Below are 13,650 nucleotides of genomic sequence, written 5' to 3' on the forward strand. Positions count from 1 at the left end.
CGGAGACACTCCGAAATGATGAGATCACCAAGATCCTTTGAACTCCGTCCGACCACTAATAACAACTTCCGATCAACCAAAATACACCGGAGTCCTCATCCTACTCCAGCAGCATGTTCAATACTTGGAACAGACCTATTGATTGCTATAGCATAGCAGCCTACTCAATACCCGAACATAGATCTACAAACATATACAGAGTCTTCAGCATAACTGGACCGCCCTACCAGGCCTTCAGTCTATCTGGACCACTCTCAGAACCTTCAGCATGTCTGGACCGCCTCTCTGGGCCTTCAGCCTGTCTGGACCGTTCTCCGAGTCTTCGGTCTGACTGGTACGCCCCACTGGCCTTCAGTCTATCCGGACCGCTCTAAACTGTTGAGCATCTCCCTGGACCACCCCTCTTGATGCTCTCTCCCATGCATCCTGTTCTCACCCACTTGGGGCTTCGAACTCCTGATCTACTCTATGGACTATATCCCCAGCCTAACTTTAGGCCTCATGTCGATCGTCCACCCTCTCGGAATTCCGTGGTCTGATCCCTGATCCGCGTGTTCTACCACATACGCTAAATAACCCGCACACCCGTGCTGAATATACTATCGAGCCCTGGCAGCTAACAAAACCCTCAATCTATCAATCCAAAAATCCTCAGAGTCGAGCACCCCCTCGACCGAATACTCGAACTGAACTCGATTCTTGACTAGAATTCCAACCTGGTTCCCCAACTTCTGTTATTAAGCACCCAGAAGATGTGTTCTTATGCTGGGGAGTTTTGCCGAACCCCCCAATCAACATAACCCTCAAACCAAGCAGCCACTAGGGCCTCCATTCTCCCTGTCGGGTTTGTGAAACTTATCCCCGTTTCAAAACCTCTCCTGCTCTGCATCCCGGGGTAACTCTCCCCCACTTAGATTCGACTAAGCCTTCATAATACATGAAGATTTGAGGATTCCCAATCCTTCTCACTTCTCAACGATCGATCCGATGACAACCAACTCTTGCCCACTAGTGCTCCATTACTAGTTAGTCCCAATTGACCACACACTTCTAAGGACTAGATGAACACTTCCTGAATCCCAGTGAAACCGACAGCCACTAATGCTTGAATGACCCCACACGCACGTCCTGAAGACCACAAGATAGATGCTCCAACGAATACCACGGCAACGAGTTACTTCTCTTGGAGCTTTAGTTCGTCAATCACTAACGGTTTCTAACCACTAAATCCTGACAATGCTGAATAACCCTTCTGTGTGACCCTATCCGCAGGCCTCCCACATAATACCCCTTTTCCAAAGGTGTTCCAAACAAGCCTCCTGCTCTCGAGCTCTAGAAATCATTCTCTTCAGGGTTCGCACCCTGACTCACTTACCAGCTCAACGCCCATAGTTGAACTGCAGGAGCTGAAACAACCTCTGCCCTAAACCGGGCTACAAACTACTCCCAAGACATAGTCTACAATCCTAAAAGTGCAATAGATCGCACAATCAATCCTTTCCGTCCGATACAAGAGATCCAAGGCAAACCGGACCTCACAAATACTTATGCCACGTCGACCGTCCTGCGCTCACCGGCGCGGAAATAATGTTGCCTATTCCTGCAACCAACTGACCCCGAGCTGGAATACAACCTGATCCTGGGGTCACAAGCCTGCTCACTCCTTCGAGCTCGAAAAACTGAGAGGGCGCAATCCTTTCCCTACAAAACGACAGTCCAATCCATCAATTAAGCATTCCACTTCCAGCTGCAAAACCCCAGCTGAACATAATCATCACTCCTTTCCAGAGTTCCCGCGACCCATATTTCGGCCTCGAGCAAACCCCTGAGCCTCAAATATATAAACTTGCGCGCTAACCTCTCCCGCTCCACCCACAGAAATATAATGAGTACAGATCATCTTCCTGATCCCAAATAACCGCAGCCCTCTGCTCATCATAATATGTCCCAGAACTAGGAAGCTCGACCAGCTCCTCCCTTTTCCGTCGTTACAGTTGTTAAAGCTGTCGCGGCAACCGTCTCGGCAATGGCTGCATAGCGCTCGTCGAAATACTCAACCATGGCGGTCTTAATAGACCTGACATCTCCGGAAACTGCCCCCGGACAATCTTGATCACCTACTCTCGAATGATCTCACTAACACGATCCCCTGAAAACGCTGGCCTATCTTGGCTGCCCGCTCCCGATCCTAACCTGGATCCGGTGTCAAGACGTCTCGAATATTCCATACCATATCTGGGAACCGACTCCCAACCCAACCCTAGGGGTTGTGACTTCCTTGATACGCGTATGGGTCCTGTGCTTTCAGTAGTATGGGCCCATACTACCTTCCACACCTACCCATATTTGTCTCAAGTATCACCACAACACCCTAACAATATACATAGACATAGCGAGCGCTTAAATCCTTACTCCCAGAGGAATGCTAAATATCTCATAACTGGCCTCCCGGCCTCTCACTACCCACCCATCCCTAAAACTTCCATCAACCCCTGCAGCACTAGTGTATGCTAGCCATATATAACGCTGGACCCTATAGACTTTCGAATATCCAATCCTACCCTAAGCCCTAATCAATAAGAACAGAACATAAGGCCAGATCAAACATTCTCAGGCTATAAGATCTTAATTATATACAGCTGTGATGCATACACAAGTAACTACAGTAATGATGTCAATCTCATATAAGGAAAACCCTAGGCTAACAGGCATCATGTAATCAGACAATTCTATCATGCAATTCCTAAAGATCCCTAGCCTAGTACTAGCATGCTGTTCTAACATAACACATTATCAAATAACTGTATGGTATTTTGGGGTCTACTTACTGGCTCCGGCTGATCGTACACTTCGCATCCTCTCTTACTTATTTTGAAAACCATTTAGAATCATTTTGAAATTCCTTGATTTGAGACTGGATTCACACGAGTGTTCCTCCAATTCACTCAAACCAAGGCTCTGATACCAACTTGTAACACCCATAAAATTCGAGCCAATTTAAAACTTTTTGAATCATTTAAAACCATTCAATTATTACAATTAGTTTTCAAAAGAGTTTATACATCAGAGTTCCCAGAAATCATAATCATCAATCGAGGAAGTGTACGGTCACGCCTTCGCCTACCCGCGGCCATCCGCTGAACCTGAAACAATAAACTGAAACTGTAAGCCCGAAAGCTTAGTGAGTTACCCCTAAAATATCAACCTCATATAACCATAATCATATCATATCAACAAATACAGAACAACCATGCATCTCGAGTCTACAGTGTGACTGGTCCGCCCGCACCGGGCCTTCAGTCCACCTGCTCCACTCTCTGAGTCTACAGTGTAACTGGACCGCCCACACCGGGCCTTCAGCCTATCTGGTCCACTCTCTGAGCCTCAGCACGTCTGGACCGCCCTCTCGGGGCCTTCAGCCTATCCGGACCGCTCGTCGGGCCTTCGGCCTGACTATGTGCCCTCCCGGGTCTGTAGTCTATCCGGTCCGCCCTGGGTATGTTGGCCTCCAGCACGAAGCAGGACCCGCCTCAACCCAACCCCCAATCAACAACCATGTGCACATATAACAGATAATCACATAACAGTCTATAGGCAAACAAACCGATCTAACAGGTCATATAGCATAGCAACATCCTCTAACCAGGATACCGACCTAACCGGTCACTAACATAGCATCATCCTATATACCAGGATACCGACCTAAACCAGGTCATTAAACATAACATCCTCCTATATACCAGGATACCGACCTAAACCATGTCACTAAACATGATACCGTCCTAACTACCAGGACGCAGATCTAACAGATCAGTAAACATATCATGCAAATACCCGAATACAAATTCGATAAAGGGCCGGCCTTGGTGTCGTAGAACCTGTTGATATAGTGAGGATAACTCACCTTGCAATGCCAGATTGAACCTCGAAATCACGCTCCTAAAACACTGCCCCAAACTCCAACACATATAACCATCAATGATCCAGTTCATAAATACCCGCTTACCAATTATCCTCAAAAGTAAAAACGGTCAACCCTTGGTCAAAGACAAAGTCAACTATCAAGGTCAACAGTCCATGTTGACCTCAACTCGTCGAGTACCCTCAGCTACTCGCTGAGTTCCTTGCATAACTTGCCAACTCGCCGAGTCACCATGCCACTCGTCGAGCCCAAGGCAATCTTCATTGGACTCGCCGAGTTGTTCATCCAACTCGTCGAGTTCAAGACCATCTTCATATGACTCGCCGAGTCTACCATGCAACTCGCCGATTCCTTTCAGTCCTTAATCCATACATATGCTTTTTAAGCCATGCCAAGGCTCCATACTGTAGATCCCAGTTCCCAAGGCATGCTTATCACGTAAAGTTGCAAACTTTACGTGCATGCAAGGCTCTAATGACTCAAAATTCCAAATCCAAGCTTGAAATGGAGTTTAACTAAAAAGGAAGGGTTCATACTTGCTAAAGCTGTAAGCTTTATGGACCTAAAGACCAAGGAGAGTTCAGATCTGAAGTTGCAACTTCAGATCTTAGCTCATACCCAAGAATAGCTTCATAACATTATGAGAAGCCCTAATCTTCAACCCAAAAGAAATCTAGAAGGAAAGAAGGTCAAGGTAACGACTTGATACCTTCAAATGGTGCTATCTGAGGTAGATTTCAGGTCCACGCAAACTCCTTGCTGCTAGCTACTTGATCTTCAAGTTCCTTTCTCTAAGAATCCTCTTCCAAGGCTTGAAACACACAAATGGAGCACACATACACGTATTAGGGTTTTGTTGAACTCTCTAGAGGCTGCAAAGGGAGGCTAAGGGGAAAATGATCCTTTAAATAGGGTGCAAAACCCCAGAATTTAGGGTTTCATCCTCCAGTTCCTACTCGCCGAGTCCCTTCTTGGACTCGGCGAGTAGGTCACTTAAGTGCGCGGCCTAACCCGCTGCTACTCGACGATTCAGGCAACCAACTCATCGAGTAGACCTTGAATTCATGAGAATTTATCACCATAAATTGATATCCGAGAATCGTGGCGTTACACTGGTGGTTGACGCCGGCGACAGAAAACGGGATTTTGGGGTTCCTTTGATTTCCTGAGAAAATGGGTTGACCAGGTGAGTCCCGATTCTTATGTCTCGTAGCTTATATACAGCACACATAGTGATGACCCACTACTTTTTTTTCTTTTGCATTTTTTGTCTCAAGAGAGACAACAATACCATTACTAGTTGTATATATATATATATATATATATATAATATATATATATATATATATATATATATATATATATATATATATATATATATATATATATATATATATAATGATCATCTGAAATGATAAATTGTTGGTGTTGCTTTATGTACACGCAAGACTTGTATCCTTTTACGCAACTTATACAATTATGTGTATAATATAGGTGTAATTTTCGAGATAGGGTTTTAACTGATGGGTTATTAAAATGTACAAGCACCACAGCTATATGTGCAAGCAACATCTTCAGAGAATGAGAGTAGCTGCTCTCTCTCTTTCTCTCTCTCTCTCTCTCATTTTTTTTTTCTTTTTTTGCTTTTGTCCATTGAAATGAGACAAACACATGCACTTCTCTTGTATTCTTAATAAAGTTTGTACAGTTTATGAGCTGTGATTTTCGAGGTTTATTTCTTTTTGAGAAATCAGATGTATTTTAGCGAATGTGGTAAATATGAACTTGGTTCTTGGAGTTTTGTTGAGTTTTATTAGATGTACTAGCTTTGCAGTTGTATGTACAAACAATAGCTTTAAAGAATGAAGTTTTTTCATAGAAAATTACCAACTAAAAGGGGTTTTCTTGTGATGTGAACTAATAAGAGTTTAAGAACTCATAAAACATCCTTTCTTCTTCCCACGTTTCTGAATAAATCACCAAAATATGAACGAAAACTGATCTATGAGGCTTTTCTTATGCTTGAAAAATGTTCTGATGAGCTAAGAATGGATTTTGTTGGTCATATGAACTAGAAATGGTGTAAGGACTTATAAAAATTTATTTTCTTATCGAGTTGTTTGATAAAACACCAAAATATGAGCAAAGAATGGGTAAGAGCTCATATAAACTTATTTTCTTCCCAACTTGCTGAACAAAACACCAAAGCATAAACGAGAATAGATCTGAGAAGATCTTTACATGCTTGGAAAATGTTCAAATAAGCGAGAAATGGAGCAGATCGGGAGATCTAAAGGAAGAAACGAAGCGGATCTAGAGATCTGAACGTTTGGGAAGTAGATCTGGACAGATCTTGGAGAGATCCAAACGTATCTGAACAGATAATCATTGAAATGAACAGATCTGAGAAAATCTAAGGCAAAGAAAAATAGATCTAATCAGGTCAGAGGTGAAAATGAGGTTGAGACCAAGAGACGATAGCTATTCGTTCGTGGTCCCACGGATGGCGTCAAATGTTGCGACATGTGCGCAGGCCACCAGGTCTTTTGTGTTGGATCCTGATCAGAGATCTGGAGGTGGTGCCGTCAGCGAGTTTCCGGAGAGATACCTAAGATGCAGTCACAGCAAAGTCGTCGGAGCTTACTCCTAGGGAACAGTCACTGGGGCAACTAAACACGATGGAATCTAATCATGGCAAACAGTCGCTGACTCGAACGGAGGAAAGCAAAAACAGTTGGACGGCCCCAACCAACCAGACACAGGAGCCAGCAGATATTAACGTCGAGGGTAGACTATAACAAGAACAGAAGAGAGGGTCAGTTACTCCCAACAACCAATGTTTTGCATGAGAAGACTTTTTGATCTCCACGTAAGGCTATGAGCTGGCGTATGGAGGGAGGTGCTAGAATGGTTATGCACGAGCCACTACCATTTATTCCCTTTGCACCCATCAGAGTATAGGAGGAGTCAGACGAGGACAAATGGACCAATAGCAATCCTGTACATAAAATTTTGTTGCTATGGTCCCCTTCGCCCAGAAACCCTAAGTATATAAGTAACATAAGGATCATTTGAGGAGGTACTTTCTCTCTAGACTCTCTCAATACGATATCACTTATAGCTTATCCGTCTTGCGGACTAGAGCGTCGGAGCGTCCTCCCGGGGAACGTCTGACGTGTTACTTGGCAGTGACTATAGGTTCTGCATGGAAATTCCATAGTCAGTCGGAGTTACACTTAGGGAACGACGTCGCAACATTTTCTTCATCCTTTGTGTGACAACACGAACAAAAACCGCACAGCAAAATCCATTATGGCCGAGGAAGAAGAGATAGAAGTAGTGGAGGAACAAGCAGAAGGAAGTGGTGCCAACAAAAGCCCGATCCGCCCATGCATCCGTTAGATCAACACGCCGCCATCAACAACCACCACAACCACGCTCACTGGGCAACCAAGCACAACCCAACGTCCGGAACTGACGATAGCAACAGCGCCACCGCTCTTCATTCCTCTATCTGACACACAAACTCTTGGCCACAACACAACTAGCATCGTGACAAATGTTGGCACCACTGTAATAAGGGGTGTGTTTCTAAATACTCATAGTAACACCCAACTGCGACCATTCACAACCACAGTCTAACCAATGTGCAACGTCCAAAACACATTGCTACATGCGCAAACCACAAAGCCATTCATCAAACTAATTTACAACAACACATATGTGAATAGATATATGCCACTATATAACACCACCAGTGTAACAGCACAAGTGTCACCCCAAACCTCATATATCATTTTCCAAACACCCTACATACCTTTCCAAATGCCATACACAAACTCACAATACCAACACACATCACAACTCGCAATGGGGCGAAGTGTTCCCTCGCCTTTCACATCAAGCCTCACGAACTATGATATTCCAAACACATCCAAGTTTCCCACACTGAAACCCTATAACTGCATGATAGACCCAAACAACCATATAGACACATATGAATGGACCATGACATCCCTCAAGTTAGACGAAAAGTTTTTGTGTGCCTATTTACCCACTACACTAGACGGAAATGCAGGAATGTGGTTCAAAACACTAGCACCCGGAAGGATTAGTAACTTTGCACAGTTAAAGTACACTTTCTTGACCAATTTCATGCAATTGCAACAATACAAAGGGGATACACATACCATAATTGGTTGTAAGGAGAAAGAAGGAGAAACGATAAAAGAATACTTCAAAAGATTCACTAAAGCAACTCTCGACACCCCTGGGCAAGACGAAGCAATGGTCACGGGTGCATTTACATGGGACCTACTCCAAGGTGAACTGTCTAAAAAGTTTTTAAGAGGGACCCCTCAGACCAGACACAAGATGAAGGAAAGAGTCAAAAAAATACATACGACAGGAAGAGGGAATAGCAGACAAACAAGCAAATTTTGATGCATTGACCGCCACCAAACACCAACGGCTTGAAAAAAAGAACACGTACATCCCTACAAGGTAGACAAGGCAACCTTAGCATTCAGCATGACAAACGAGGTGATATAAGTCGTACCATCGAGACGACAGGAGAACCAAACGCCCAGAAGTATACACTGTGGTTGACAAGAAGCAGGAAAAGAACAGCAGTCGAAAAACAAAATATTGTGAATACCACCGAACGACATAACACGACGTCGGTGACTGTACTTTATTACGAAAGGAAATGGACGAGAAAAACCTAAAAGGGGAACTGAGGGAAGTGGCACGAACTGTCAGATTCGAATGGGAAGAAAAAAGAAAATCACAGCGACGGCAGGCAGATGAAAAGCAACCCAAGGAAAAAGAAAAAGAGATCATGACCATCAGGGCACAGCAACAAATAAGCACAAACATTCACGACACGGAAGAACTGGTCAGACACATGATGGACCTAAGTTTTTCGGTACATGACCCATGCCCAGCAGGTTGGTAGGGAAACGAACCATTGGTCATCCAAGCACGCATCCGCAGCTCCATAATTCATAGTGTGTATGTTGACACGGGAACTTCAGCCAACATAATATACAAACACTAATTTACATAATTGCCTCAAGAATGGAAGACACACCTTTTCCCGAAACAACATATGGCCCCTGGGAATAATACATAATATGGCCCCTAGGAACAATACAGTTACCCTTATCCCTATATAGCCAAGATAACAGGAGGAAGAACACGGACCTGATAGAATTCTTGGTAGTACGCTACCCGGCAGAACACAACATCATCCTAGGGAGAATAGCCTTGTTATGCTTTGGAGCCATTGTGCCAACGTTGCATGGGCTCGTTAAGTTCAACACACCAGACGGGCCAGCGATAGTAATGGCAGAAACCCGTTCAAGGCACCAATGCTACCAAATCATGGAGGCGGAAAAAATAGCTACGGAAGAAATAAAAAAGCACGACGAGACCCCAAAGGAAAAAAGAGATAATCAACGATAGTTTTCCTGGATAGCAAATACACGTTGGCACAGAACTCCCACCGAAAATAAGAGGAAAACTAGTTAATCTACTGAAAAAGTACAAGCACATATTCGCATGGACACCATTAGATATGGTGGGGATAGACAGGAAGATGGTCGAATATGGGCTTAACCTATAGCCAGGGGCAAGCCCGCTAAAATAGAAAAAGCAATGCCAGGCGGGTGAAAGAAACAAAGCAATCAACTCGGAAGTAACAAAGCTAGTAGACAAAAATATACTACATGAAGAATTTTTTTTCCCGGATGGATAGCCAACCTTGTTATGGTCAGAAAAGGTGACGGAAGTTGGCAGAGGTGTATAGACTATTCAAGCCTGGACAAATCTTGCCACAAGGACTCTTACCCACTGTCGGAGATAGACTAGAAAGTAGCGTCATTGGAAATGTTCAAATGGAAGTGCTTTCTCGATGCGTAAAAAGTCTACAACCAAGTGTTGATGAAAAAAGAAGACAAGGAAAAAACGGCGTTTACACCGATCATAGAACATTCTGCGACACTAAGATGCCTTTTGGGCTCAAAAATTTCGTAGCTACCTATCAACAACTTGTCGAAAAATTATTTAAATATTGGATTGACATAAATGTAGAGTTGTACATTGATGACATGGTCATCAAAAGCCAAATTGAAGAAACCCTACAAATTCTAGAGAAAGCACGCATAAAATTGAACCCAACAAAATGCACATTTGGAATACAAGAGGGAAAATTCTTGGGATACTACATAACAAGAGAAGGAATCCAACGAAACCTGGAAATGTTTGTTAACTTACTAGATGCAATAGAACCATAGAGCTTAAAGGAGATGCAAGCCTTGAATGGAAAAATCACAACTCTAGGACGATTTATAGCACAGTCAGCAGATAAAGTGATGCAGCTATTCCAGACGCTAAAGGGATGTATCGATAAACGTAATCCCAGTTGGACCTGCGAGGCTGAACATAATCTCCGGGAACTCAAAAAAGCCCTTCGCCAAGTTCTGACGCTGGCGAGCCCCATGCCAGGAGAAATCTTGTCAGTGTACCTATCTACAACAACATACGCAATTTCAACAGTGTTGACGGTGGAAATACATAACAAACAACATCCCATATACTTTTTCAGTAAAGAATTGCAAGGAGCCAAGTTAAATTATCCCATGGTTGAGAAAGTTGTCCTAGCATTAGCTTATGCCGCTAGACGGTTGCGCCGATGTAACACCATGTTTTGATTCGTTTCTTAATTCGGGGTCGTGACCTGAAGATCAGTTGTTATAAGGCTTCAGGCCTTGGGGAAAGAGAGGTTTAGACCCATTTGGATGTGGGTAATGTAAATTTTGTGATCCAACAGTTTGGTTTGTGCTTTAGAGCACAAGGGTATATTGGTAAAGTAATGGTTCAGAACTTTTATTTAATTTAAGGATTTTAGTTCAAGGTTTTTTAATTCAAAAGTAAATAGATAGGATTGTAGAGATCCTCAACACCTTTCTGTGGATATAAACATCACCGAAAACGGACTTGGGACGCAGAAGTCATGGCCTTCGGAAGTTAGAATGGTAAAAGGGCTAGGCGGGAACGCTGGGCGTACAAGAATATACATTGGGTGTTCGTGGCTGGGTGATCGCGAAGGTTCCCTCAGGAATGTTGGGCATTCCATATCAACGTTGGGCATTCACAACTCAGACTCAAACCCTATTTTGGGGTCTTGGACCCTATTTAAAGGCCTTAAATCATTTCCAAACCACCTTACCTTCAGCCTCCACCCTCTTAAGTCGTTTTATCGAAACCCTAGCCTCATATGGAAGATTATTGAGCTTTTGATTGATTTTGGTGGATTTTTAGTGCATTTGGAAGAAGAAGAACTCATTGGAAAAGAGTTGGATTGCTTAGAGCTTGTGGATCCTAGCTTAGTTTTCCTTGATCTATCTTCTGAAAGTAAAAAGTCTCAAACTTGATGGTTCATCTGTTAGATCTTGCTTGTGAGTGGGTTTTTGTGCTTTTTGGTCTCATGAGTTGATTCTTGAGAGTATACGCTACTCTAGAATCTTTGGGTTACTTATACTTATGTTTTAAAGGTCCCTTGTTCATAAAGTTTGTATCTAGATGGTTGTGGACCAACCATGCATGGTTTGTTGATCTCTTGGTCAAGCTAGTAGACTAGATTTGGGTTTTGAGTCCTTTTGAGCCATGAAAAGGCATCAAGTTAATGACTTTATGGATTAAGACGTTCCCCAAGGCTTGGATCTGGAAATTGGACAATCAGTCTTAATCATTATGGACATAATGGATGAATAGTGTTGGAGGCAGTGTACGCCGGGCGTTCGAGTATGTACGTTGCGTGTACGCGTTTGACCCCTCTGACTCGGTGAAGCCACTTAGTACGACGGGCGTACTATGGAAACACTTAGCATTCATGGCAGGTGGGCTTTTGACTTTTGGGGCCGTCTTTGGGCTTTAGGGCGTTGGGCCTTTGTTGGGCCACAAGTCTTTCTGACTTTGGGCCATGTTAGGCTTTAGGCCTTCTTGGATTAAGGCCCATATTGAGTTGTGGGCAACCTTTAGGAATTGGGCCACTATTGGGCTTTCAGTGTCATTGAGTTTGGGACTCGGTTATTGGGCCAAGTGAGGAAATGGTGAAATAGTCTTTTACCCTGGGTACTGGACAAATGAAGTAGATTATCGGTTATGGTTTATGGCCCAATTATTAATTAGGGTTTTATTTCATTGGTTAGCGCAGGGATTTTCCGGTTTAGCTGCCCGATCATTTGTTTGACGGATAGCAGACTAAGGTGACTTTGCTCACTATACTATAGGACACTAGGATATGTTATGTGCTTGTAGTCTTTCTGGCTCCTTTTGTATGTGTTGTATGTATGTGTGCTTATTTGCCATATGTATGTGGGGTGAAATAGACTCGGGGTGAAATGGACCCAGTATAGCCTTGTGCCGACACATGAGTAGAAATAGACTTGGGGGTGAAATAAACCCGGTACGGCCTTGTGTCGACGCATGAGTTGAAATAGACTTGGGGGTGAAATAGACCCGGTGGTGAAATAGACCCGAAACAGCCTTGAGCTGGCATATATGTATGGTATGCGGTATTTTGGGGAACTCACTAAGCTTTGTGCTTACGGTTTTGGGGTTTAAACATTTCCAGGTACTTCCAGTTTTAAAAAGAAGAGCTTGGCTTGATCACACTACATCCCCTGAAGATTTATTCCGCAATGATTATTTATGATTAACTCTGATGTTTTGAGAATACTAATACTCTAATCGTCTTTCGGGACAATGTATGAATGGTTTTGACTTCTTTAAAATAAACGTTTTACTCGGTATTTTTGGGACGTTACAGTTGATACTTCTAGGCCCATCAAACCGAAGTCCTTACCACCTAGCCTCTTAAAAGCATCCTACTAAAACCAGAAAAATCAGGAAGAATAATCAAGTGGTCCATTGAGTTAGGAGAACACGACATAGAATATTATCCGAGAATAAGTATAAAAGGATAGGCCTTGGTAAACTTCCTAACAGAAATTCCAGACAAGGAGTGCAACATGACCACCATGCAACAAGAAGAGGGAGAAAAGGTCGTCATGAAAAACCCCGTATAGACGTTATGCACCAACGATGCGACCAACAGAGAAGGATCAGGAGCGGGCCTTATCCTTACCGGCCCAGAAGGAAATGAGATAACATATTCATTGCGATTCTATTTCGAGACAACAAACAAAGAAGCCGAGTACGAAGCATTGCTAGCTGGATTAAAGTTGGCAAACAAAGTCTGAGAAAAAAATTTGGAAGTTGGAACTGATTCGGTGTTGGTCAGGAATCAAATAAATGGGGTTTACGATACCAAGAATCCAAGAATGAAGAAATACATGACACCAGTCAATGAAATGATCGTATCTTTTGACACCTTGAAAATTGAGCAAGTCAAAAGAAGTGCGAACAAACGGGCAGATGCACTTAGCAAGTTGGCAGCCACAACATACAACCACTTATCCAAAAAGTGCTGGTTAAAATACTGAAAACAAGAAGCATAGAAGAAACGAATGTGGATGCCATCGTGACAGAAGACAAGGGTTGGATAACTCACATATATGAATACCTACTACATAACTTGTTGCCGAGTGACCCGAGCGAAGCACCAAAGGTGAAAATCAAAGCTCCCCAATTCATCGTAAAGAACAAAGAGCTATACAAAAGTGGATACAGGATGCCCTGGTTACGCTGTGTAACGAAGTTAG

The 13,650-nt window shown here is 43.3% G+C and overlaps 2 protein-coding genes across 2 annotated transcripts; both read left to right on the forward strand.

Moving 5' to 3' along the window:
- The first annotated feature begins 7,930 nt into the window (after positions 1-7,930).
- Positions 7,931-8,365, forward strand: LOC145121277 (uncharacterized). Its single transcript, XM_079057053.1, has one exon. The coding sequence runs from the start codon at positions 7,931-7,933 to the stop codon at positions 8,363-8,365; it is 435 nt and encodes a 144-aa protein (XP_078913179.1).
- Positions 8,366-10,230: 1,865 nt separating this feature from the next.
- On the forward strand, positions 10,231-11,358 carry LOC145121278 (uncharacterized). The gene is made up of 2 exons (XM_079057054.1): positions 10,231-10,618; positions 11,246-11,358. The coding sequence occupies exons 1-2, from the start codon at positions 10,231-10,233 to the stop codon at positions 11,356-11,358; spliced, it is 501 nt and encodes a 166-aa protein (XP_078913180.1).
- The last annotated feature ends 2,292 nt before the right edge of the window (positions 11,359-13,650 follow it).

Source organism: Lactuca virosa, chromosome 6 (assembly GCF_052849685.1).
Source record: "Lactuca virosa cultivar CGN04683 chromosome 6, Lactuca_virosa_CGN04683_v6, whole genome shotgun sequence".
Lineage (NCBI taxonomy): Eukaryota > Viridiplantae > Streptophyta > Magnoliopsida > Asterales > Asteraceae > Lactuca > Lactuca virosa.